Below are 22,192 nucleotides of genomic sequence, written 5' to 3'. Positions count from 1 at the left end.
AGGAACACGAAGCTAGGCAGTGTTTGTCAGCAGGCTGAAATCTGGGGATGCTTGTAAAATCAACTACCTTAAGAGATCAAGACTGAAATATCAGGACTCCATATAAAATCAGGTTTTGTTTGGGTCTACCTAGCTTAGGAAAGAAGCTTTTTAACAAACATACTGCTTGGTGTTTAGATTCTTCTGCCTTTAGCAGTGGCCTTAACTAACAGAAGCCTTATGCAAGTTAATCCCTGAATCTAGGAGTAAAGAGACGAAGCGCGCAGCCCATGTAAGCAGTTACAGTGTTGAAAAACTCATTAGTAGCTGAGAGGAGTTTCTCAGAAACCACAGAGTCTGTGGAATTGCACATGCTAAACGTGGTAATTGACTTTGGGCAGCTATTTTTAGCTGGAAACTATGCTAAGCTTGAGGCTGTTTTTCATAAGCTCTGTGAGTGGGGAAGGAATGATGGAGTGAGGGAGGCCTTCCTGTGCTGGAAGTGCTTGGTGCTAAGGTGTGTCACGGGGGCATTGGCTTCTTTCCAGCCAAGGAGATGCACGAGGCAAGTCGTGAGCAATGCAGAAGCGTCCTGTCCTGACAAGCCAGCTGCTCAACCAGACTTTGCAGTTGTATAGGTGCTGTAAGCAGCAATTTTGAACTTCTGGTGAGGTGAAAATGAAGAAAAACGGGAAGAAAACAGCTCCCAGCTTCTCTGACTCCACTCTGACAGTGGAGCTGTGCAGCAGGTAGGTTTCCATCTCTAGCCTCTGCCGTTCTGCCCGGGCAGAAGTAATGAGCAGCTCTTTGCTTAGGATATTGGTAGATGCAGAGTAAGGAGAGGTAAGGAAGATTTTCTGCATTTTGAATGCATTGAGAATTAAGTCTCTTGTTTCAAGCTTTTTCCTTCTCTGTCTTAGAGAAGGATCCCAAGTCAGAGCCCTTGCCAAAACCTTTCTAAAACCTTTCTAAATGTTGCGCTTCTGGGTGTCATGTGGTAGGAGCAGTGCCACATCTAGGAGGGCGGCACATCAGCAGCTTGATGCTTGTACAGAAAAGCTAGAACAAGACACTGGGAGTCTCTCAGTAACCAAATTGCTGGCTCACGCTGCAGGCTTGCACGCTGTCATGTTGCTGCTGCCATCACCCCTTCCCAGCAGATGTGGAAATATTCTTCCAAGTGTGGTGTGGGTTGTGGGGTTCCTCTTAGCCTGACTTGTGCTCTTAAATCAGTAGGTTCATCCCCTAAAACATGCCGTTACTAGTGATAAGTGCGGTGGTTTTTCTGCGATGGCCAGACTTGATGTTTCTAACTGGGAAAGCTCTCCACCTGGAAGATTTGGCTGTCCATACTGTGTAGGCAGCCAAGACCAGGCAGGCATCCCCTTGGCTTTGGACGTGAAAACCCAGGTGGCTTAAGGCCAGCCTAAATAAATAGGAACTGTAATTGGACCTCTCGAGTGCCTCTGTGTACTTTAATAAGCAGTACTGAAGTGGATGAACAGTGCAACGAGTGTGATCTCTTCTGGCTTAAAAATCACGTGGGTTGGAGTCGCAGGGTGGCGTCTTCCTGGGAAGTAGTGATGGAGAAGGAAAGAGGGAGCAGAATTTTTGAGAGGCTTCTTGGGGATTTTGATCTGTAGAAGCAGACTTTCAGAGAAATCAGTTCCCAGGCATTTTACTGGTGTGGTGCTAAGCTATCTGGACACTGAGGCTAGTCAGTCATCAGAAGAGCCAATTTACAAGCCTGACTTTTGCCAAAATTTGTAGGAGAGAACAGCGTGGGTCGCCGCAAGTTGAAACAGTCCATGAAGCACAAGAGATTTGAACATAAATGGAGAGTCGGTAGCCTTCCTCTGCTGTTGGTCTTATCTTCAGCTTTCCTAATGCGCCATGCGGAATAAAACACCCCTACAGTAGCAGATCTTCAGTGTGAGTGGGATAGGGATGTTGCTAGCTTCTGATGAAATTCAGTCTGAGAGCACTGTTTTGGAGAGAAATTACACAGAGCCGTGCAGAACTTAAGAAATAGCTTTCTTCTTCTTTTTTGATGGCATGTAAAAGATGGTATCAGTGAAGTGAAACAGTTCAATTAGATCAGAAGTCATAGCCCAGTCCTCATCTCTGTTACAGCTTTACTAGAGTTGCTGAAAAACAGAGCATGTCACACCTAAGTAACTTTCTGAAAGTGTCTAAGAAGGAGGATTTTGTGAACAGTTGCACTGGGAACTCTTCCTTAGTTGAGTTACAACTTTATTCTGAGTATGGCTGTAAGAATGGTAAGCTAAGTTCTTTATCTGTCACCCTGGGCAAAAATTGCAATGAATGCGTGCCTCAATACATAACCGCCTCGAGGAAGGTCTTTACTACACTTTGAGAACAAGTAAAAGGATTAAAAATGCTCACTCTGATAACCAAAAACCCAGTGGGTAGGAGCAATGCACTCGTGACGAAGAAGTGGCAGATGCTCCTGTAAGAGTTAGGACCATCCCTCTGCCTCTTGGTGGCAGATCTCTTCTACTTCAGCCCCAGAGTACTGTACTTCTTGAAATTAAACTTTGATTTATCAGAGTTTGGGGATGGCTTCCAGAAGAAGCACAGCAATATGCAGCTCGAAGAAAGGAGTCACCTGAATATTGACTGGGGTTTCTCCTTCCCCCTCCAGTGGGTAAGGCCTGTGCTCAGCTGTTGCAAACACCTTATCAGGCTTGTGGACTGCATCTGGAAGAACACAACTTGATAGCAGCTGTTTCCCTTTTTGGGTGGAGGCTGTAATCTATTAAACCTAAATTAATGCATCTTTTTCACTTGTGCAGTGAACTGTAGTCTTAGGCTTGTTTACTGCCTTGGAGCTAGAGTTGAAACTTATATTAAGATTTGTTGGCAAGATACATGTCAGCAAAAGCCAGCAGGATTCTGCCAGCATCACTGTCCTTCTGGTAGGAATCATCTTTATATATTTATGCCCTTAGAAAATCTGTATTTGCATGTGATTTACCTTTCTGCCATGTGCAGCATCTTGAACGTGATCCTGTCTGTTGCCCTGGCAATGAGGTTTCTGTAAACACAAACCAATAAGCATGAGTATAAAGGAAAAAAAAAAACTTTCTACATTATTTGTCACAATTACATTTGTTCTTTGAATAAAAAGAACAAGTTGGAAATCCATCCTGTGAATTGGAATAAGAGGACTGGAGACATCTCAGGCTTTGTGACTTCATTTCTGGATGTTCATGCTTCGCTTCAAGACTTTCTCCTTTTCTGCTCATGCCCCGTATGTATTGAGGGTGATCTATATGCTAGCCAGCTCCTTCAAATGTTCCTCTGCTGAAGGTCAGGACCTCCCCTGCTGCTGGTCCGATGGATGTAGCTTTTTCGTTGTCTTCTCCATTTGCAGATAGCTCAAAGCATTCACTATTATAGTGTCCATATGAACTTGATTATTCAGAAAGTTTGTCCTACCTACGTAAGTCAATTCATAGCTGTTTGAAAGGGCGATGGAAAGTATCTCTGCTTCAAAAGCTTGGTCTTCTGTGAGTTCCTTCCTGCACTGACTGCTGTAGAGGTTTAATGCCATCAGTGAGTGAGTCAGACTCGCATTTTTTTCTCTGTTTACTCCCTACTGTCTTCTCTCATCCTCCATCTGCTTTTGACAAACTGTAGGAGTAGGTTTCTGAGGGAAGTGGGGAAAGGGAGTATATGAAATAAATCAGGAAAATTTTTCTTGTGGGAAAGTAGATGTAGCAAATGATGGTTTAAGGGGCTATGTAAAAAAATCTATGCTATAGCTGGCTGGCATTCCCTATAATATAATTTCTGGACTGATATAAAAAGTTAACATTCAATTTTTTGTATTTATTAGGAAAGTCCTGGCTTTTTTTAATGATAGGATTGGGTATTGTACTTCCAGGATCCTGCATCTTGCTCATCGCCAGAAGTGTTCTGCTCAGTTTTCGAAATCCTTGGTAATAACTCTCAGTTTAAATTTAGGCTCATTGTGAACCAAGGTTGTTCTGGCAAATGGGACTACAGGCATTTATTTCTTCTTGTGAGAAGTAGCCGTAGTATGTGACTGCTGTAATTAATTGATGTATTTATGGCTTAAAGTTTTGTACACGAGAAACCCAGATGTCTGATGGAAGCAAAGAGATACTTGGAGTGTATGATAGAACTACGAAGCAGAGTATCAAATGTCTAATAAAGCTGAGACTTTTTGATTAATGTGAATATAAACTTATGTTAGCTTAATAAGCACAACTATCACAGGACTCCAGCTTTTGTTTTTTCAAGATTGTAGCCAGGAAAGAACTTGCTATGTAAAGCAGTAAATCAGCAGAACAATTCACGACCGAGAGGAATACCTTGCTTACAAGAGGATACAGCAGTGTCCTAAAGGAAAGCGGTTCAGCTGAAGCTTTAAACATTGCCTCGAGCTTGTTGCAAGCTGAAAGAGAGCAAATGTGGTGTTAGAGCATGTTCCTGAGCTGTAAAATCGTGTCAGACCCCTTCCTTGGGAAGCTGGGAAAACCACATTATTGTGCAAACAAGACAAGGGTGTTATTGCAAAGAAGTCATGTAACAGTGAAGAAGTCCTAAACTTGGCAACTTGCTTTTTCCAAGTCAGTACCCAAGTAGAATCGACTGCCAGACCAATAAATCCAACCCTAAAGATGTTCAAAGATATGAAATTACTCAGCTTTTTCTTGGCAGGGCGTTGTATGCTAAAAATGTTTCAAATCTTACAGCCAAGGTAAAGAGTAGCTTTTTGGGGGGAAGAGGAAACACTTCTTTTGGACTTGAAAAGCGTTGAAGAAATACCCTGATTAGCCCATATTTCATCAACTGGGGAACTAGGAAGCGATGAGGGTAGATGTTGAATTTTTGCCTGCAGGTTCTTGTTAGATCAATTAGGGATGCAGAATTTGCTGGTCTTAGATTACAGTACATGGCTGATGTTTTGGTATCCATCCCCCCGTCTCTTAAACTCCCAAAGGAAGGGAGCGTTTTTGCTTTCATCATAGTCTCCCTCATCTCAGAAAGATGTGATATGGGAATAGAAGCAGAATGACAGCTTCGCCGCCAAACTAGATTAGGGTGGCCTCCCCCTGCAAGGAATTTTAACGTTTGCTTTGATTTCAGAGCTTCCCCAGGCAGCAGCGTGGGACTCACCTGAGCTTGGACAATTACGCAGCAGCTTTCGGGGCCCCAAGCTACAGCAGTAAATCTGCCACTGTTATGTCCCTCTGACTCTGCTGCTGGCTGACCATGGCCGTGAGCTGCTGCAGGGACACCAGAACAGCCTGCAGGCGCAGAATGACGACACTGTTGGCTAAGCTCTCTTTAAAAAGACCTGCATTTCTGCTGTAACTGGCTTGGCTTTCCTGACCACTGAGGGAAATTTGATAGCGGGCCAGCAGTGGCCTCTCGAAGCTCAGAATTAGCTCTTAAAGTGCTGTGTAAGTGCTAATTTTAATAACAATAATACTAAAAATCCCTCTTAAACGATGTAGGAAGAATCCTGCCTTGGCTGATAGCACGCAGGTTATGCCATCGGTTGGCTCGGAGCTGTCGATTACTAAACCCAGGCGGATTGCACTCAAGGCACAGACTGTGCTAACTTCAGCCCGTAGCTTTGGACGTGCGCTCAGGCTAGAAATGGAAACAATATGCGGAAAATTAGTGTTGAAACTTCTCTCTGCTAATTATATCTAGCTTCTAATCCAGATTTATGGCCTAAACTTGGTGATCTCTGTTCATTGGTGCAGGCATAATTTATTCCTCCAAAGCCTATTGTGCCTGTGAAGATGACAGACAAATTTTCCAGTTGATGTTCTTCAGGCTTAGCTTGTGATCCTGCAGTTGGATGACCGCAGATTTCCATGTGGGCTGCTTTTTTTTGGCTGGAGAAAGAAGATTTCTGACTGTTCTTGCTTTTGTGACATGGAGTTCCTGAAATTTGCATCTTGGAAGGCTGAACTTCAGATGTGGCTGTGACCTTTCTGTTACCATTTTAAAGTTCTCGGGACAGCAGTTCGCGTACAGAGGCTGCAGGAACGAAAACTTGCTGGTACTGGTTGACTCAGTGTAAATGGCTCTATTTGGCATCAAGGCAGCCAAGTTTAACTGTAGGACACTTTTAATCTTGCAAGGAACGTCAGGATGTTATTTGGCTTAAAAAGAGAACCATTTAATAATAAAAAAAGAAACATTTATTAAAAACAGGCTTGATTGCTCAATTAATCTGTACAGCAGTCTCAAGACAGCAGTCTCAAGGTTGGGAATATACTTTTAGATAGGGATTATTAAAAAATAAAGAAGCATCCTAAGGTATGCACTGGTGTGAGAGTCATCCCAGATAGATATCTGTTCCTTGTACTTGGGTGTTACAAAACTGTAGGTTGTTAGCTGAGCATTGATCAAAGAAAATGGTATGGAAGGTGACCCTCTAACAATTTATGTAGTTTCATAAATACTCTTTCAAGGAGCAGAAGGCTTCTCAGCAGTGGGATTTTGCTACCTAAGTAGTGTGACGTTGAGACTACCATGGTGCTTTCTTGATTGCCTAGCAGACTTGATGAGAATGCTCTTCCAGTGTAAAATTGGATGAAGGAAAGGGAAAGGTACGTTTCACTCGGTTATTGCTCTTTCCATATACATCTTACCTTTAGGTAAGAATTCCTAATGTCTGGAAAGAAAACATTTCAGAGCTTCGCAAAAGGGCGGTCTGGAAACTGTTGGGGTAGGAAACCTAAGCCCTGCTGTGTGACGTGGCAGTAGAGCCCTGGGTGACGTTCGGGATGAGCAGTAAGCCTCGCTTTTGACACATGTAAGCGCATGTTGTGTAGCCAACGGCCTCAAGATGCTTTGGGTGCATGTGCAGAAGGTCCCAGGGCTCCATTCACGATGTGGGACTGAGTCTCTAGGTGACCCTGTGCTGTTGGCCTCAGCAGTCTTTTATTTTTATTATTATTGAATTTTTTTAAGCCCCCAGTCCTGTAGCAGCCAGTAGAGCCATGCTGCTTTGTATGTGATGTAGGCGGGGTACAGCTGCCCTCCAAAAGACCATAGGTGTGTGTGTGTTCTGAACAGTCTGAGAATCCTAGAACCATTAGGGTTGGAAAAGACCTTCAAGACCATCTGTTCCAACCATCCCCCTACCACCAATGTCCCCCACCAAACCATGTCCCCAAGCACCATGTCCAACCTTGCCTTGAACACCCCCAGGGACGGGGACTCCACCACCTCCCTTGGCAACCCGTCCCAATGCCTGACCGCTCTTGCTGAGAAGAAATGTCTCCTCATTTCCAACCCTTTATTATAATATGAAACAAAAATCTACTTTGACACATGGTATTTAGGAGAAGCAATGGCGTGAAGAACTAAAGGTAGCTCTGGATTTAATGTATTCACCATGAATATTCTTGCATAACACGCAAAAGTCCGAATTGGTAATGACCTTGTTTAATATCACTAATTGTTCCCTGTTGTCCATGTATTATCTTCTCTCTGTGTACTGGTTTGCTGGGCTAGCTGGTTTTGATGACGTCTTCCTGCTGATTAAACTAATCCCTAATGTCTGCTGTTGCCTAAAGGTAGGGTGATGAAGGGAGGCAGTATGAGAGGGGCAATACTTCGGGGTTACTCGCACTTGAAGCATGTAGGCTGGCTATCTCGACCTGACTGCATACAGACCATTAAAAACCGCTCGCCAAAAACTTTAAATAGCAATGCCTCAATTGCTCATAAATCTGGAAGGTATTAGAAAATGTACAAGGAAGGAGCTGAGCAGCCTCTTCTATATGCTGCAGCGCCTTGGTCCTTGGCTCACAGAAAACGTGCAGCCTTCCTTTTAGTAAAAATTAAGTGTTCCTATTAGGCAGAGTTTAATTTTGGCTAAGCTTGTCATTAAAGCTTGTATTGGAACAGGCTTGGTCCGTTGGCTGTGTTTGCCCAGCCAAATGTTAACGTTGTGCCGTGGGATTCTGACTGCTTTTTTGCTGTTCGGACCAGGCCTTAGCGGAGTTAAATGCTTATTCCAGCACCAGGGCTGCCTGAATAACGGTCTTAGAAATGGAGAAGAAATTAATTGTAAAGCTGTGAATAGGAAAAATGGACCTCGTGCTTTCAACTTGGGTACCTCTGTGTTATCTCAGATTTTAAAGTTGGCCCATGTGAATAATGCTCATGGTAACTGCCGTGTGCGTACCCATGTCTTCTCTCTATGAATTGTGTTACAGCTTAAATATTACATGAGAACCCTATCATTATTGCTTTGCGTTATCTGTTGAATTAGAGAAATGAAAGACATCCGTCACTTGATTGAATTTAGTGACTTGCTGGTTTGTTTTGACCACTTATTTGTAAAATGTGCAAGTTATAGCTCCTCTTTTAACGTTTCATTCATTTCAAAATCGAACCTGGCAATCCAAATTCCCATTGCCTCAGCTGTTTTTGACATGCCTGGTGTGTTCCACACTGGGACGTGTGGGGAACCTTTAGTAACAGCTGTGACTTCTCTTTACAGGCTTCACAGAGCCCAGTGTGCAATTAAACAGACTCAGGTAACCGTTCAGAAAATAGGAAGGGAGATTGAAGAAAAGCTGAGATGTACATCGACAAGCAATGAACTGGTAAGTTTTATCGTTTAAAATCTTGTTCTACAGGCTTGTTGAAGCACCGTGATGTACTGACCATAAAATTGCTTTTTTTAAAAAACATGCATGTAAAATCTTTACTTAAACCTGGCGTTTCAAATGGAAACTTAACTGAGACGTGTAATGTAGCGGATTTCAGGTTTGTGTGAGCTACTCAGATGGTTTTATAGATTGCTTGTGCTACTTTAGCTGTATTATAATTGCTTTGATACTCTAAAATCATAAAAACTGCACAGGAAATATAAGTTATATTAGGAAAATCAAACTTCTAGTGATAAATCTTGATGGGTTCTTGTGGTGGATGTAAAGTGGATCATCTGCATCTTGTTGTACCCTGCTCCCTATGCAAAAACATAGTGTGCTCAGGTAGGTTTAAGATGTGTCAAACTAAGTTAAGGGTTTGATGAAATGGAAGAGTGGGGAAAATCCCTAATTGCAGCGCTGCATTGTAGATGAAGTCAACTCCCTTAAGAGCAATATAACATCTCCTGTCAGTGACTCCAACCTGGAGCTTGTTTGCCTTCTGCTGGTATCTTGGCTGTTAAAAAAGCTTTTAATCATCTTCATCATCTTTTTCCAGTTATGGATATCCTTGTCCTTCCATACAAAGGCTTTTCCCTTATAAATACATGGAGCAAAACTACATGAACAACACTAAAACCAGAAATGGCACTGATAATGCATGATACAGCTTCTTAGTGAAATGGCACATGGTATAAGGAAATGATTACCCACTTCTCCTTTGTTTAGTAGTCAAAACTCTTCCTGGGCTTCCATCCCTCTTTATAAATGGGTGGGCTGTACTTTCATTCCTTAATACTGAGTCACGTTTCCTGCTGGAGCCTTGAACCAGAAGGCTGGGCGCACATGTGTAACTGAAGCAAATAAGAAGGAGAGGGAAGAGTTCAGGAAGAGCTGACTTTTTCTCATGCAGTTAGCGTTGAAGTAACATTATCTCCATTAGCTGCTGGGAAGAAGTGAAAGCTGGCGGCGTTACACGAAGTGACAGTGTCTGGTGCTGCTTGCAGAAGCCACGCTCGCAGCGATGTCTGGCTGCCCCTTCACGTTTTGAGCTCTGTCCAGGGGTATGGCTGGACTGGAGGGATGCAAGTTTTCTTTTTCCAATTTGAATCTGTCTTCAGTTATTCTTAACAAGTATTCCAAACTGAAAATGGTGGGGGAAAAAAAGATTAAAAAAGAACTATATTCTCCCCATCCCCCCCAAAAACCAACCAAACAAGAAAACCAACCCACCCTTTAATAGAAGAAAATTCTACTTCTCTGTACTTGGAAGCGTAATTTCTTAGTGAAGAAAATGCATCAAAGAAAAAAAAATGATTATTTTAAAGACACAGGAAAAAAAAGCCTTAACTTTTAAAGGAGGGATCCTTCTAACGTAACTATGCATAATGACATAATCTGTTCGCTGCTCTGTGTTCTTCCCATGTGGATCCTTTTTTCTCATCTCTCTGAAGCTGGGAACAGAATTTAATAGCGCAGCTCAGACACTTCCAGGCTTTTTCCTGCTCCATATCTCAATTTAGCCCAGGCTCCTCATTGCTCAGCTCCTCTCTTGTTACCAAGCCCTTTGCCAGGGAATTCTTGTGCTGTTAGCACTCTGCTGTTACTGTCCACATACTTATCCTGTGGAAATTTCCTGCTGCATCTCCATCTCTTTATTTCAGCCCTGGGCCAGGCTGCATCACTGAGCACTGGAGAAGAGATGTATCCTGTAGGACGAACAAAACAGACCAAAGCTGAGGTTTTCTCCATCCAAAGTAGCAAAATGACTAGGGTCCCTCGTTATCTGTTGTCTCACTTCTTAGTCTGGCAGACACTAGTCTTGTCCTACTTCTCCCTTTCTTCCTATCATCTCTTTTACAGAACTACTTATGTGAAGTAAAACTTGAAGATGAATAAAACATTTTCTGTTTTTACTTACTGGACTCTGTTTTTCTTCTGATAGAAAAAGGAGAGTGAATGTTTACAGCTGAAGATCCTGGTGCTACGTAACGAACTGGAGAGACAGAGGAAGGCCCTTGGTCACGAAGTAGCCTCATTGCATAAGGAAAAGAACACTTTGCATGACCGAGGTGAGTGTACAAATGTTCCTGCTTCTGTTGCAGGCGTTCATAATCCACTGGTCAGAAGCATAGTAGCCTAGCCGTGGTGGTTTTACCCAGCTGGGCAGCCGAGCTCCACCATAATCACTCCCTCACTCCCCCTCCTCAAAGGGAAAGGGGGAGAAAATAGGATGGAAAGGGCTCGAGGTTTGAGATAAGGACAGGGAGATCACTTAACAATTATCGTCATGGGCAAAACAGACTCAGCGTAGGAAGATTAAAATAATGTATTACCTATTACAAACAGGCTAGAGCAGTGAGAAACTAAAAGCAAAGTAATAATACCTTCCCCTCACCCACCCTCTTCCACCTCCTCCTCCAGAGTGGCTCGGGGGAATGGGCAATGGGGGCTGCGGTCAGTCCCTGACCCTTCATCTCCGCCGCTCCTTCTCGGTCCCTCTCTGCCCCTGCTCCCCGTGGGGTCCCCCCCACGGGATGCCGTCCTTCCCGAACTGAGCCTGCAGGGGCTGCCCACAGGCAGCAGCTCTTCAAGAACTGCTCCCACACGGCTCCGTACCACGGGGTCCATCCCCCAGGAGCAAACTGCTCCAGCACAGGTCCCCCCTGGGCGGCAGCTCCCCCCACACCCCCTGCCTCTGCGGGGGGCTCTCCATGGGCCGCAGCCTCCTCCAGGCCACATCCACCTGCTCCACTGGGGGCTCCTCCACGGGCTGCAGCATGGAGATCTGCTCCATGTGGGACCCATGGGCTGCAGGGGGACAGCCTGCTCCACCAGGGGCCTCTCCACAGGCCGCAGGGGAACTTTTGCTGCGTCCCTGGAGCACCTCCTGCACTGACCTAGGTGGCTACAGGGCTGCTTCTCACTCCCCACTCTCCCAGCTGCTGCAGCACAGCAGTTTTTCTTAAATCTGCTCTCACAGAGGCACAAACATCTTTCACTGGCTCGGCTCTGGCCAGCGATGGGTCTCTTCAGATTCAGCTGAAACTGCCCCTTAGCTGACATGGGGCAGCTGCTGGGCTGTGCTCACAGAGGTTGCCCCTGCAGCCCCCTGTACTACCAAAACCTTGCCACATAAAACCACTACACTAAATTATGATGATGGTGATCAAAGTAAAGGTGCTGTTTTGCCTTTCTCTTTTTTTTTGGTCAAGCTTTAAAGTGTTTCTACTTTTCTTTAGATAAATTTTACAGTCAGATAGAAACTCTACGCCATCTGTTATACTGAATTCTGGACAGCACATGCTTGTATTCTGCCTCTAAGTAATTTTTAACGTGACACCTCTCAAAAGCAGCCTTAAAACTGTGCTTAATTAATTTTCTGAAGAAAATGAGAAGAGTTGCACTGTAATGCAGTAAACAGTGTCATGCAGCCATATTTTAATGTCACAAGGGATTTTAATGTACCTGTTAGACTAAGATCCCATTTTACGTGTTGGAAGACAAAAATCAATCTTAATGGCTTATTACATAAGTGAAAGGTGAAATGCTTGGTCGTCTTGGCATTTTATTTTACTCTGAAAGTGTCCTACGGTAAAACTCTGTGTGGCTGCCTTGGTTGGAGCTCACCAGCGACTAAACTACATGGCTGGCTGATCTTGTTGCAGGACTTTTGAGTTCCCAGTAGAGTCCAAAATAAAGAGTCAGCGCTGAAAATGAAGTGCATGTTGTTTGCTTAACTCTGCCAGCACAAGTACTTGAGCTGCCTTAACGGAGTTACCCTACTGCTGTGGACGTGCAGGGAGCAGGTGTAAAAGGAGAATGAGCTTTCATAGGTTGTGCTTGGCTGGTGAATGGTGTATGGTGCACGAAGACGGGTGTGCCTCTTGCACTGTCATTCCCCAGCTTGGCAGCATGTCACAGCAAATGGGCACCTGAGACTAAATGGAGGGTTAGTGCCAACGCTTGTGTCAGTATCTACCCTTACAGCTTCAGATTTAAGAAAATATTTGATGCTAATTATGTTTTTACTGTTTCCTCATATAGAAAATGCGTTTGAGACTGAGTACCAGAAGCTTCAAGAGCATAATGAATCTCTGCATGAATTAAGAAAAGAATGCACTGCTAAGAGGTAAAAGGACCCATGATTTTTTTCCACTAGTCTGCAATCAGGAAAGACATACAGGTTTGAGAAGGGACTTCTGTTGCACCAAATTCTTCCTTATTGTTGCCCTAAAACTTCTGTTAAGACCTCTCTGCTACAGTTTGTAGTTATCTAAAGTGATAATTAACAGTAGCAAGTCTAGAAGAGAAGGAAATGGGCTCTCCTGCACGTGTAGGCTATGATAGAACATATGTCTGTTCTGGTGAAGCACTGCTTTATGATGGTTAATTCTTGTAGTCCAAATATGCCTATAAGATAAAACTGGAAATGAAATGTTGCTTTGTCTCTTTAGCCATCCTTGTAGAATCCCCTTTTTGAAGGGGGTGGGGGTGATCGGGGTTGATAGCTTTACTTAAAGCTTTCCAAGAAACTAATGATTTTGGTTTCTTTTCCCCTGCAGAGAGCTGTTTTTGAAGACAAACGCCCAGCAGACCATTCGATGCAAGCAGTTGCTGTCGGAGCTGTCTTACATCTACCCTATTGATCTGGTATGTTTCAGATGGTCTAAAATGTGTATTTGATGTAAACAGGAAGTTCATTTCACACCTGGAACAAACCTTGCTTTTCTGTAGGATCAAACTTTTCCCTCATATTGCTTTTTACAACTTTTTCTTGGATTTGGTCCTTAAGTTGTAAACCTCACACGGAGAGGACTTATGCCAGCATCATTCAAATAGCCTCAGCTATAAGAGCAGAATGTATATAACTATAACTTAATGGATACTTGCCACTTTGTATGTAATTATTTAAAGTAACCTTGACAGTAGGCTAGCTGAACTTTACTAGAGTGCACAAAAACAGATGTCAAAATATAGAGCTCCTAAACCTTTTTCTGCAATGAATTAAGGTAAAGCTCTTCCTTAAAAAAAAAAAAAAGTTGCATTTACTTTTGAATTATTTGAAATGTTACTAAAACATTATCTCAGTCTGTCTGGGTTTCATTGAATATTTAGTTTTTCTTTACGAGATGCTTTGTTGTCATTGGGTTTTTTACAGGCTTCTATTTTCTGGCTGTTGTTGTCCCATTCTCACTTTCCATTGTTGATTTTAAACTTGCAGAATGATCAAAAGGATTACTTTGTTTGTGGAGTCAAGCTTCCTAATTCTGAAGACTTTCAAGGTAGCTGGATATTCTTAATTTGGTTCTTACAGTTGACACTGCTTCTGAACATGATAAAATTAAGTAAACTGATAGTAATGGCTAAGGATCCACATTTCTGATTGGAAAGGTCTGGACTGGTAGAAAGCTTGCTCATTACTTATTCTTAGAAACTTCCTTCATGCTAGCTAGGAATTGACTCTTAAAGTACTTCTGTATTCAAAGTATAATTAGTGATACACTGCAGCAGGTTATCCAGAGAGGATGTTGAGCCTCCTTTCTTGGAAATGCTCAGAGCCCAGCCTGTGGTCCTTGGCAATCTGCTGTAGCTTATCCTGCTGAGAGCAGAGGGGTAGGAATAGGCAATTTCTAGAGCTGCCTTCTGAACTCAGTGATTCTAGGGGGAAAAAAATTGCGTTTTTCCTAGTTTCAATCTATAACTAGTGCTCAGGTGATGTGCATAAATCTCCATTTAGTTTGTTGCGGTTGCTGATGAACTTACCCAATAAACATCCTGCATAAATATGACTTAAAGCTTCCTGACACTAATTCCTGCCGTGGTGTGGCAGGATTTTACAAGTCAGCTTCTACTGTAACTTTGCACATCATCTTTTTGCAGAAGCAAATCCATATGCCTGCCTGTGTAAGGGTCATACAGGTAACTGCGTGCATTCATCTGTAGGTGTTGGACGTGAATTGGAACTTTGTTAAAAATCCCCTTTGGAATTTCTTGCTCCTAGTACTTTTTCACTCTGCCAGTCGTATGGTTTCTTGGGCAAAAACCTCAATCAATTATCTAACTCTTTAAAGGCATCCGAGAGGAGTTAATTTGTACTAACAGCGGGTATATTGAATGCTAGAATAATGGAGGAATAATGTTTAACACGTTAATTTGTTTTCCTGGTTGCACTTGTGAGAATGAATTCAGTTCTGTAATTCTTGAGAAGGCAGTGGTGTGTCTCTCTTGGCCTGTTTTCAGTTTACTGATATTAACTCCTTAAAAAAGAATGACTAATTCTCTATCAAAATCTCTGGAAATACTGTTGTACAGGGGGGAAGTACTCAGCATTCAAAGTAGTGAAATACGGAGTTGTCTGACTTGCTGTGTCTTAGTTCAGACTCTTAGAAAATATTTTAAGAAGTCAGGCATCTCAAGTATCAGTGATTTTATTTGCAAAAATAGTGTTGCTTCAAAGGTTGAATGTTTAACAAAATCCTTTTTTAAAAGGATTTAACATTTGAATCCATATATCATCTCTTGTTCTAGAAGTCAGCGTGATTTCAGATGTTGTTGAGCATCATTAAAAGCCTTCTTAGAGTGCCCTCAGTTAATTGCCCGGGACTCCCTTCTCAGTAGGGATGGTTCTGTTGTGGTGTTTGTATTGGTATGTTCAGTTATAAAGAGGAGGGGAAGGAAAAACTGAATCAGAAAGGAGAAGCCTTTACGTGGCTAGTATTTAGATTCTAGAAAGGATGTAATTTGAATCTCAAGACCTGTGTATTCCCAGCAGGTGAAGCTTTAAGGCTGCAACCTTAAATGTCAAATTAAAAATGACACTTTAAAACAATGGGTTAATCTAACTTCTTCGACTTACTGCCAGACAACAGAGTGCAGAACCTGGGGTCAGTCTCTCTGCAACTGATCTCTCTAATGAGTAAAGCAATGGAGGAATGCAGCTTTTTTTCTGACCCCGATATGTCACCTGCATATTGAGAAGTGCAGAAAGTTTTAAGTCTTGAATTATGTCTTGGGATTTCTTCCCACTTTTCCATCTCTTATTTACCCTCCCTGACCCAACCAAACTTTGGGAAGAGTAACTTTAAGCTTCAAAAGTGTAAAATTGGAAGGAGGATATGTCATCAGCCATTTTATGTTACCTTTAATAAGAGGCAAATGGTGAACTGAAAATAATTATAAAGCAGTCCAAATTTGTTTCATTTGTGTCTATTTGTATGTTATAACTTCTGACAACTTCATGAAGTGCTGAGTCTGCACTGAGATTCAACTAATGTATTTAATGGATTTTTTTTTTTATTATTATTGACAGCAAAAGATGATGGGAGCATTGCTGTTGCCCTGGGCTACACCGCTCATTTGGTTTCAATGATATCCTACTTCTTACAAGTGCCACTCAGGTATCCCATAATCCACAAGGGCTCCAGGTCTACAATCAAAGATAACATCAATGACAAACTGACAGAGAAAGAGCGAGAGTAAGTACGCCGTAAATATACTTATGTACTTTCTTCAAAACAGCAAAAAACACCTAAACTTGAACAGTTTGGGGTACTGTGATGGGATACTGGTTATGGAGTTATTTGGTACTGTGTTCAGTAGGTGTGGGACAGGAGTTTGAGTTCCTGTGAGCTAATTATAGTCCAGTTCTGTTGTTCTACATCTACTGAGAGTCAAATGCTATTGATTAGGCATCTAATAATCATAGAAAAACTTAATTAGTGGACCTTGTAGGTAAGTTGTGGCTTCTGATTGGAAAACTTGCATTTTGTGTTTCTCTATTGGCTATGGGAATAAGCTGTAGGCACCAGAAGCAGCCTTCAGTGGGGAGTTGCTGCAGGTGCTGCTGTACTGCTTGATACACGACAAAATAAATAGCTGTCTTTAGCACGGAGGACTTTTTAAACAGTTAGGAAAGAGTTTTGTGAACTGTTACCTACTAATAAATCAACTTAATATTCAACGAAGAGTTTTTCATCTGGTCTATAATCATTGTCTTTCAACATGGATCTAGGTTATTGTTATTGTTAAGCTGCTAGGAAGCTATCTTGCTGTCCTTAAATCCACTCCCCGAATGCCTCCTGCGTTTTGGCACTTTGCCTGTTTTCCCACTGTCTTTCCACCTGTGTGCTCAAATATGAAAATAGCGGCAATTACTGGTTAAGCTCCACTTTGTAGCCTGCAACCACAGAACTCAAAGGAATGCAGCGCTGACCAGCTGCGGGAGACCAGCTGCTCCACTCCGATCCTCTGTGTGTCTGCGGGCGGTTGCAAAGTAGGCTTGCAGCACCAGTAACTTTGTTATTCATTTGCAAGATTTGGAGAAATGAGCAAAAGAAATGGCTGGAGGAAAATGAACTTGTAGAAAATTGCTGTCTCTGTTGCCTCAGTTTCTTGATCTCTTAGGATGCATACAATCAAAGTGTTTTAGTATTTTTAACAGCATTTCTTACAAGTCCTGGTCGAAATGGAAGGGTCTTTTCATACTGTGCATAGCTGGGAGGTTTGGGATGCTTGGAAGTGTCTGATTTCTTTTTGAAGCTCAGTGACCTTTGCCAGGACAGCTGAGGTAACTTGCCTCGAGAGTTAAGCTGTTGCTGAGCTTTAACTGTTCTGACGTGATAAAATACGGACTATAGTAATTGTTCTGCAAAGGATTTTGGGGTAAGTTATCCAAGAAATCTTTGATACCATTTTAATAACTTAATAGAACGTTAATGTGTTTAGCTTCTGCTTTACTTCTCTAAGCATATGATCGTCCTCTTGCCTGTTCATCACTTTCAGACGGGTATCAAGCTAGAACGTTTATATCTGGAAAACACATTTCTGAGGAGTAGAGCTGCCTGTGTGTGGGTGTATAAAGATTAAACCAATTTCCTGTTGTCTGAGACAAAGTGAAAGGTTTAGTCCTTTTCGGCTGGAACCTTCCAAACCCTCATGACTTAATACTTTATTTCACAACAGTTTCTGAAAAGGAGAAAGTTTAGCTAAGTATATTAATCCCTATTGGGCCATTTACCTGTGTTCTGCAAGATTTTTTCAGGATTAGCTCCTGCTTGAGGTCTTCTCTTCCCAGCTATTGGAGAGTCAATCCTGCCAGCTCTCAGAGGACTTGAGTTGCTATAGAAAACCTCAAATGTCTGAACTTGCAGTTTTCTTCCTAAACTAATAGCTCATGTTCCTCATGTGCTCCTAACTGAATAGAGCATAGCAATTAATGTGCATTATTAAATTTCTTTACTTCAGTAACCTGTCCTTAAACAGCTTTTCTAACTCCAATGTAAACTGTTGAGTAATTACAGTGAGGTTTTCTGTGTACTCAATCTTTATTACAACACATTGCATCGTAATTATTTACTAGGTTAAGCATTTTATTTGGCTTCATACTTTTTTTTTGGACTTCAGGGTTGCCCTGAATTCATATTAAGAGCTTTTAAAAATTGGGTACTGGGGGAAATAGCTGATGTTTTCATTCAAGAGAAATTTCATAAGTACATGTGTTTGTTTTTAATGGTATACTGCATTATGAGTGTATTACTTCACTCATCTTTCAACTTTCTGCAACAGCTTTTTAAAGTCCTTCTAATAAGCTGGTCAAACATTTTGAGAGCTTTCAGAGTGTAAGTTACATTTGGGGAATATTTTATCCACCTCAGATCTGTTTGCCTGAATGAACCAGGCCACTTAAGTCACAAGATTCTCGCGGAAGCCTTCAGTTTTGTGTGCTGCCATTACTGTTATGTTGGTACTAAAGAATGTATAAAAGTAGGAGGCTGTGGTGAAAATTTCTCTTCCATTTGGCCCCATTACTGATGGTGGAACCAGACAGGGAATACATGCCAGTGATGTACAATATATGGTCTTGTAGATATTAGTATCTATTACCTATTTGATAGCTTTTCTCTCTGTATTCCATTAACTTATTTTGATACTACTAAAATGCTGTAAGTTTTCTCCCATAATACGACTTTCTGAACCAAGGTAAGGAAAGAGTACAACTTCCAGTAAACAGCTCGCATTTCTTCAATGGTCTCTTTCAAAGCCTTCAGAGTACATCAAATATCTAAGAGGAACGAGTACCCTTCCCAAAAGTTCTGGATTCTGAAAGATTTCAAAGGAAATTATGGATGCGGAACTCCTAAATCTAAGCTAGTTAGCAGAGCAGCGTGTTCCTACCTCCAGAGACAAACATGCTTAATACCCTACTTCAATTCCTTGGTACTGTTCTTGCAGAATAGGAACATAGCACTTCATCTTGTTGTCATAAACCTGGTAAGAATGCTGAAATTAAGCTATTTATGACATGCTCTGATGCAGTCAGTCAAGCCCTGCATTTAACGCTTGTTAGCCTGTTCCCAGATTTTTAAATAAAGCACAGTTTCCAATTAAAAAAAAAAAAAGGGGTGATATGTCTGGAGCAAGACTTGTTTACGTTGGTGTTGCTGCCTTTGTCATAAGGTTTTTAGATAGTGTTCCTTCAGGTCTCTTCTAGCGATATGAACTAAAATCTTACAAGGTAAATGTCTGCATTTTGCAAGCTGGGAGCTACTGAATCTTTTTAGACAGTATCGGTCTCCTTGTTCCTTTTAAAGTGAGTACAGAAGTAAAGTGAGTACAGAAGCATACATTAATGTCATCTGTTCGGGAGTATTTTTAGGTTCCACATTGACTCAAAGCTACTTGATTTTGTTATTTTATAATTGAAATTTCACATGACTCTTGTACAACCTGCCAGTTGAAGATTTAAGAATAGAATACTAATTTCATCAAATCACATTAGACAGCTTGGACGTACGTATGCTTACCAAAGAAAAGCCATGCTCTTCAGAGTTCAAACACCCTTCTTTTAGCTTGTGTGTGTCTGGGCAAGTGCAGTGCATTTTCAGAGCAATTATTTCTGTTGTATTTTTACATTTCAAAGATTCAGTATGAATGAAAAAGATTTTCAAGGACTCTTCTCTGTTAGATGTGTGTGCACAAACAGCTCTGCTGCATTCAAAGGCTACCTCAGGAACCAAGCAGTTACGTGAAGCAGCTTAAGGAGGAGTGAAGTTGAGCATACTGCCAGTTACCTGGGGTTTGGCTCCTGGGGGCACTAAAAAGCTCAAGTAGACAGCTTTGATGGTCAGTACTGTCTTGTGACTAAAATCAAGATTCAGAAGGACTGGCTAATGAGCTTAGCCAGCTCATTACAACAGCTTAAAGCTGTTTGTCCTGAAAAAAATAGCTGCTTTAATTCCTGCATAACCTAACATTATTGAGCAGCAATTGAAGTATTGTTTTGAAGCAAACCTGTGTAGATTATCGGCATTTTTCATTTCTGATGAAATAGCACTGTAGCATAAGAGTGGGGATGGCATAATAGAAGTGGCAGGTTGTTTCATGGTTGTCCACTGATGTGCCTAGTTGGAATTATGTCTGTTCTGCACCTTTTTTAAATTATGCTAATTCATGTGTCCCCTGAACACTTTCTGTTGTCACTAAACATAGGGAACATCTGTCTATCATTGTGTTACTGGGTTCTTATAGAAATTAGGATTAAAGTCGTGTACCCTGTTTGCAGCTTAAAGTGATAGGTATGATCCTGAAGAAACTTTCTGGATATTTCTGTGATGATGGGTCATGACCCCTAAGTAGTCTTTTTTTTCTTTTTCTGGAGGTCAGCTTCATTATTGTAGTGAACTTCAAGTGTGCCAGAAGATTATAAATAGTTGTTATTTTTTATTGTGATGTTTAGGTGGGTATTGCAGAAGTAGCTGAGCCAGGATCATGGAGCACTGCTGGCACCTGACTTGATCTGGAAACAACATCTGAATGCATCCAACCTCTTATATTATACATATACTTTAAATTTGCTGCAGTTCTGTGGCTGCCAAAGGCTTAAAGCCTGGTTTTATTTCATTGCTGTAGCCCGTTTAGTAAGTGGCAAATGTCTGAATAATTAAAACCAGGTCATCTTTCACCAGGCTGAGGCAGTCTTGTAGCAACAGAAGACCGCAGCAGACAGGAAATGCAGGTGACCTTGTCAGATCTTCAGAATGCTCCTGGACTCCTCAAGGATGTAAAGTTATGAGTGAGTTTTTCCTAAGACAGTTTATTTATAGCTAAAGCTCACACATGCGAGTGCTTGGCCGAGGGACTGCAGCCCTGCGTACGGTGTGTGGTGAACGTTAACATATTTGCATGGCTTGTTGATTGAGCCTTGAATTCAAACCAGCAGGTTGGTTTAGCCTAGTTTGGGGTGCTCTTAATTGGTTGAAGAGGCCAAACTTGAGAGAAGTGGAAAACTTGGAGTAGTCGGGCCAAGCGCGCTTTTAATCTGCACATGTTGAAGCAGTTCGTTCGGTGGGCTGGGGTTATGTTTAAGGCATACTCATTTGCACTAAAGAAGCAAGCTTCCAGTTTTCTGTGTGTGGTTCACGGAGAACTAAGTCAAACAGGCCCAGTTATTGCCAGCTCAAGTTCTGATGCAGAAAGTTGCTCTGCTTGGACCTGAGTAAAGGAAAACATACATCCCAACCAGTTCTGCTACAAGATTGCTTCCAAATTCCCTATCTTGATGAACTGTGGTGCCTTTCGCTTCAGTGTGAAAAGCTGGATTTGCAGCTTAGAGGAGAAAAGCTGAGAGGCATGTGGATAATTTTTCGAGTGTTTGGAAACCACTTGTTGAATGAGCTCAGTGTAAACATGGTCCTCGCTTCTGTGGTCTCGCTCCTGTTTCTAAGAACGTGAAAGCTGAAAGTCAGGAGGTGATTATTGCTTTGGGTCCAGTAGCAGATAAGCCATTTGCAACACAGCAATCTGAAAAGTCAGGACGCAAGCGAGTGAAGAATAACTTTTTACTGATGCTGACATCTTCCAACTTGACAGAGAAATCTTTAATCATCTTTGCTGCTTCAGCCGAGATAATAAAATGGCAGCTTTGGGAAGAAATCTTGGCAAACTTAAATCAGATGGAGGGAGACGGTTTGTTGAGAAACCTAATAGCTGTCAAAGCAGAGCTGATTCTTTGTGGTAGATTGAGTGTGTGTTAAGCATTCGACTATTGCTCAAAGAATGCTTTTTGCCATGAACTTATCTTGAACTGTATTTTTGCGTTCCACATTCTTGGGGATATTTAGCTAGAATGCAGGGTTATTTTATTCTTGATCACCAAAATAATGCTTTTTGCCTTCATTGGGTCAGCGTATATTAAGGTGAGTAGATGAGAAATTAGATCAAGTGCTCCTTAGTAAACATAGATATTATTAACACTGGCTCTGGGAGCAACAGCTTTTGCATGCTTCTGGCCAGTCTGAGAAAGCAGGGTTTGTTTACTGCAGTAGATGAGACCACTGACCCCGGACATCTACAGCTGAGAAATGTTTTTGTGAAGGCATACTAGTATGAGTTTACTCCCATTGGAACTCTATCCTCCTGCTGAGATTATTTTTCAAAACATTACTTCATTTTTCAAGGAGCAGGGACTTGACCTGTTTAAAGTGTCCTCTCGTTAAAAATGATCCTTCGGTGGCAGGGAGATTTAAAGTTCTGATAGC

General features: G+C 41.9%; 1 protein-coding gene across 2 annotated transcripts in view; it reads left to right on the top strand.

The window, feature by feature from the left end:
* Window positions 1-22,192, top strand: part of UVRAG (UV radiation resistance associated) — a 93,888-nt gene that overhangs the window by 31,903 nt on the left and 39,793 nt on the right. For both annotated transcript variants that reach the window (XM_066990017.1, XM_066990018.1), the window contains exons 7-12: window positions 8,504-8,609; window positions 10,600-10,726; window positions 12,702-12,786; window positions 13,220-13,307; window positions 13,879-13,939; window positions 15,967-16,132. In XM_066990017.1, coding sequence (XP_066846118.1) covers window positions 8,504-8,609; window positions 10,600-10,726; window positions 12,702-12,786; window positions 13,220-13,307; window positions 13,879-13,939; window positions 15,967-16,132 — 633 coding nt within the window. The remainder of the gene's footprint in view (window positions 1-8,503; window positions 8,610-10,599; window positions 10,727-12,701; window positions 12,787-13,219; window positions 13,308-13,878; window positions 13,940-15,966; window positions 16,133-22,192) is intronic.

This window comes from Anser cygnoides, chromosome 1, assembly GCF_040182565.1.
Source record: "Anser cygnoides isolate HZ-2024a breed goose chromosome 1, Taihu_goose_T2T_genome, whole genome shotgun sequence".
NCBI lineage: Eukaryota > Metazoa > Chordata > Aves > Anseriformes > Anatidae > Anser > Anser cygnoides.
The sequence above is the reverse complement of the archived record's forward strand: the minus strand, read 5'-3'. Positions and strand labels throughout refer to the sequence as shown.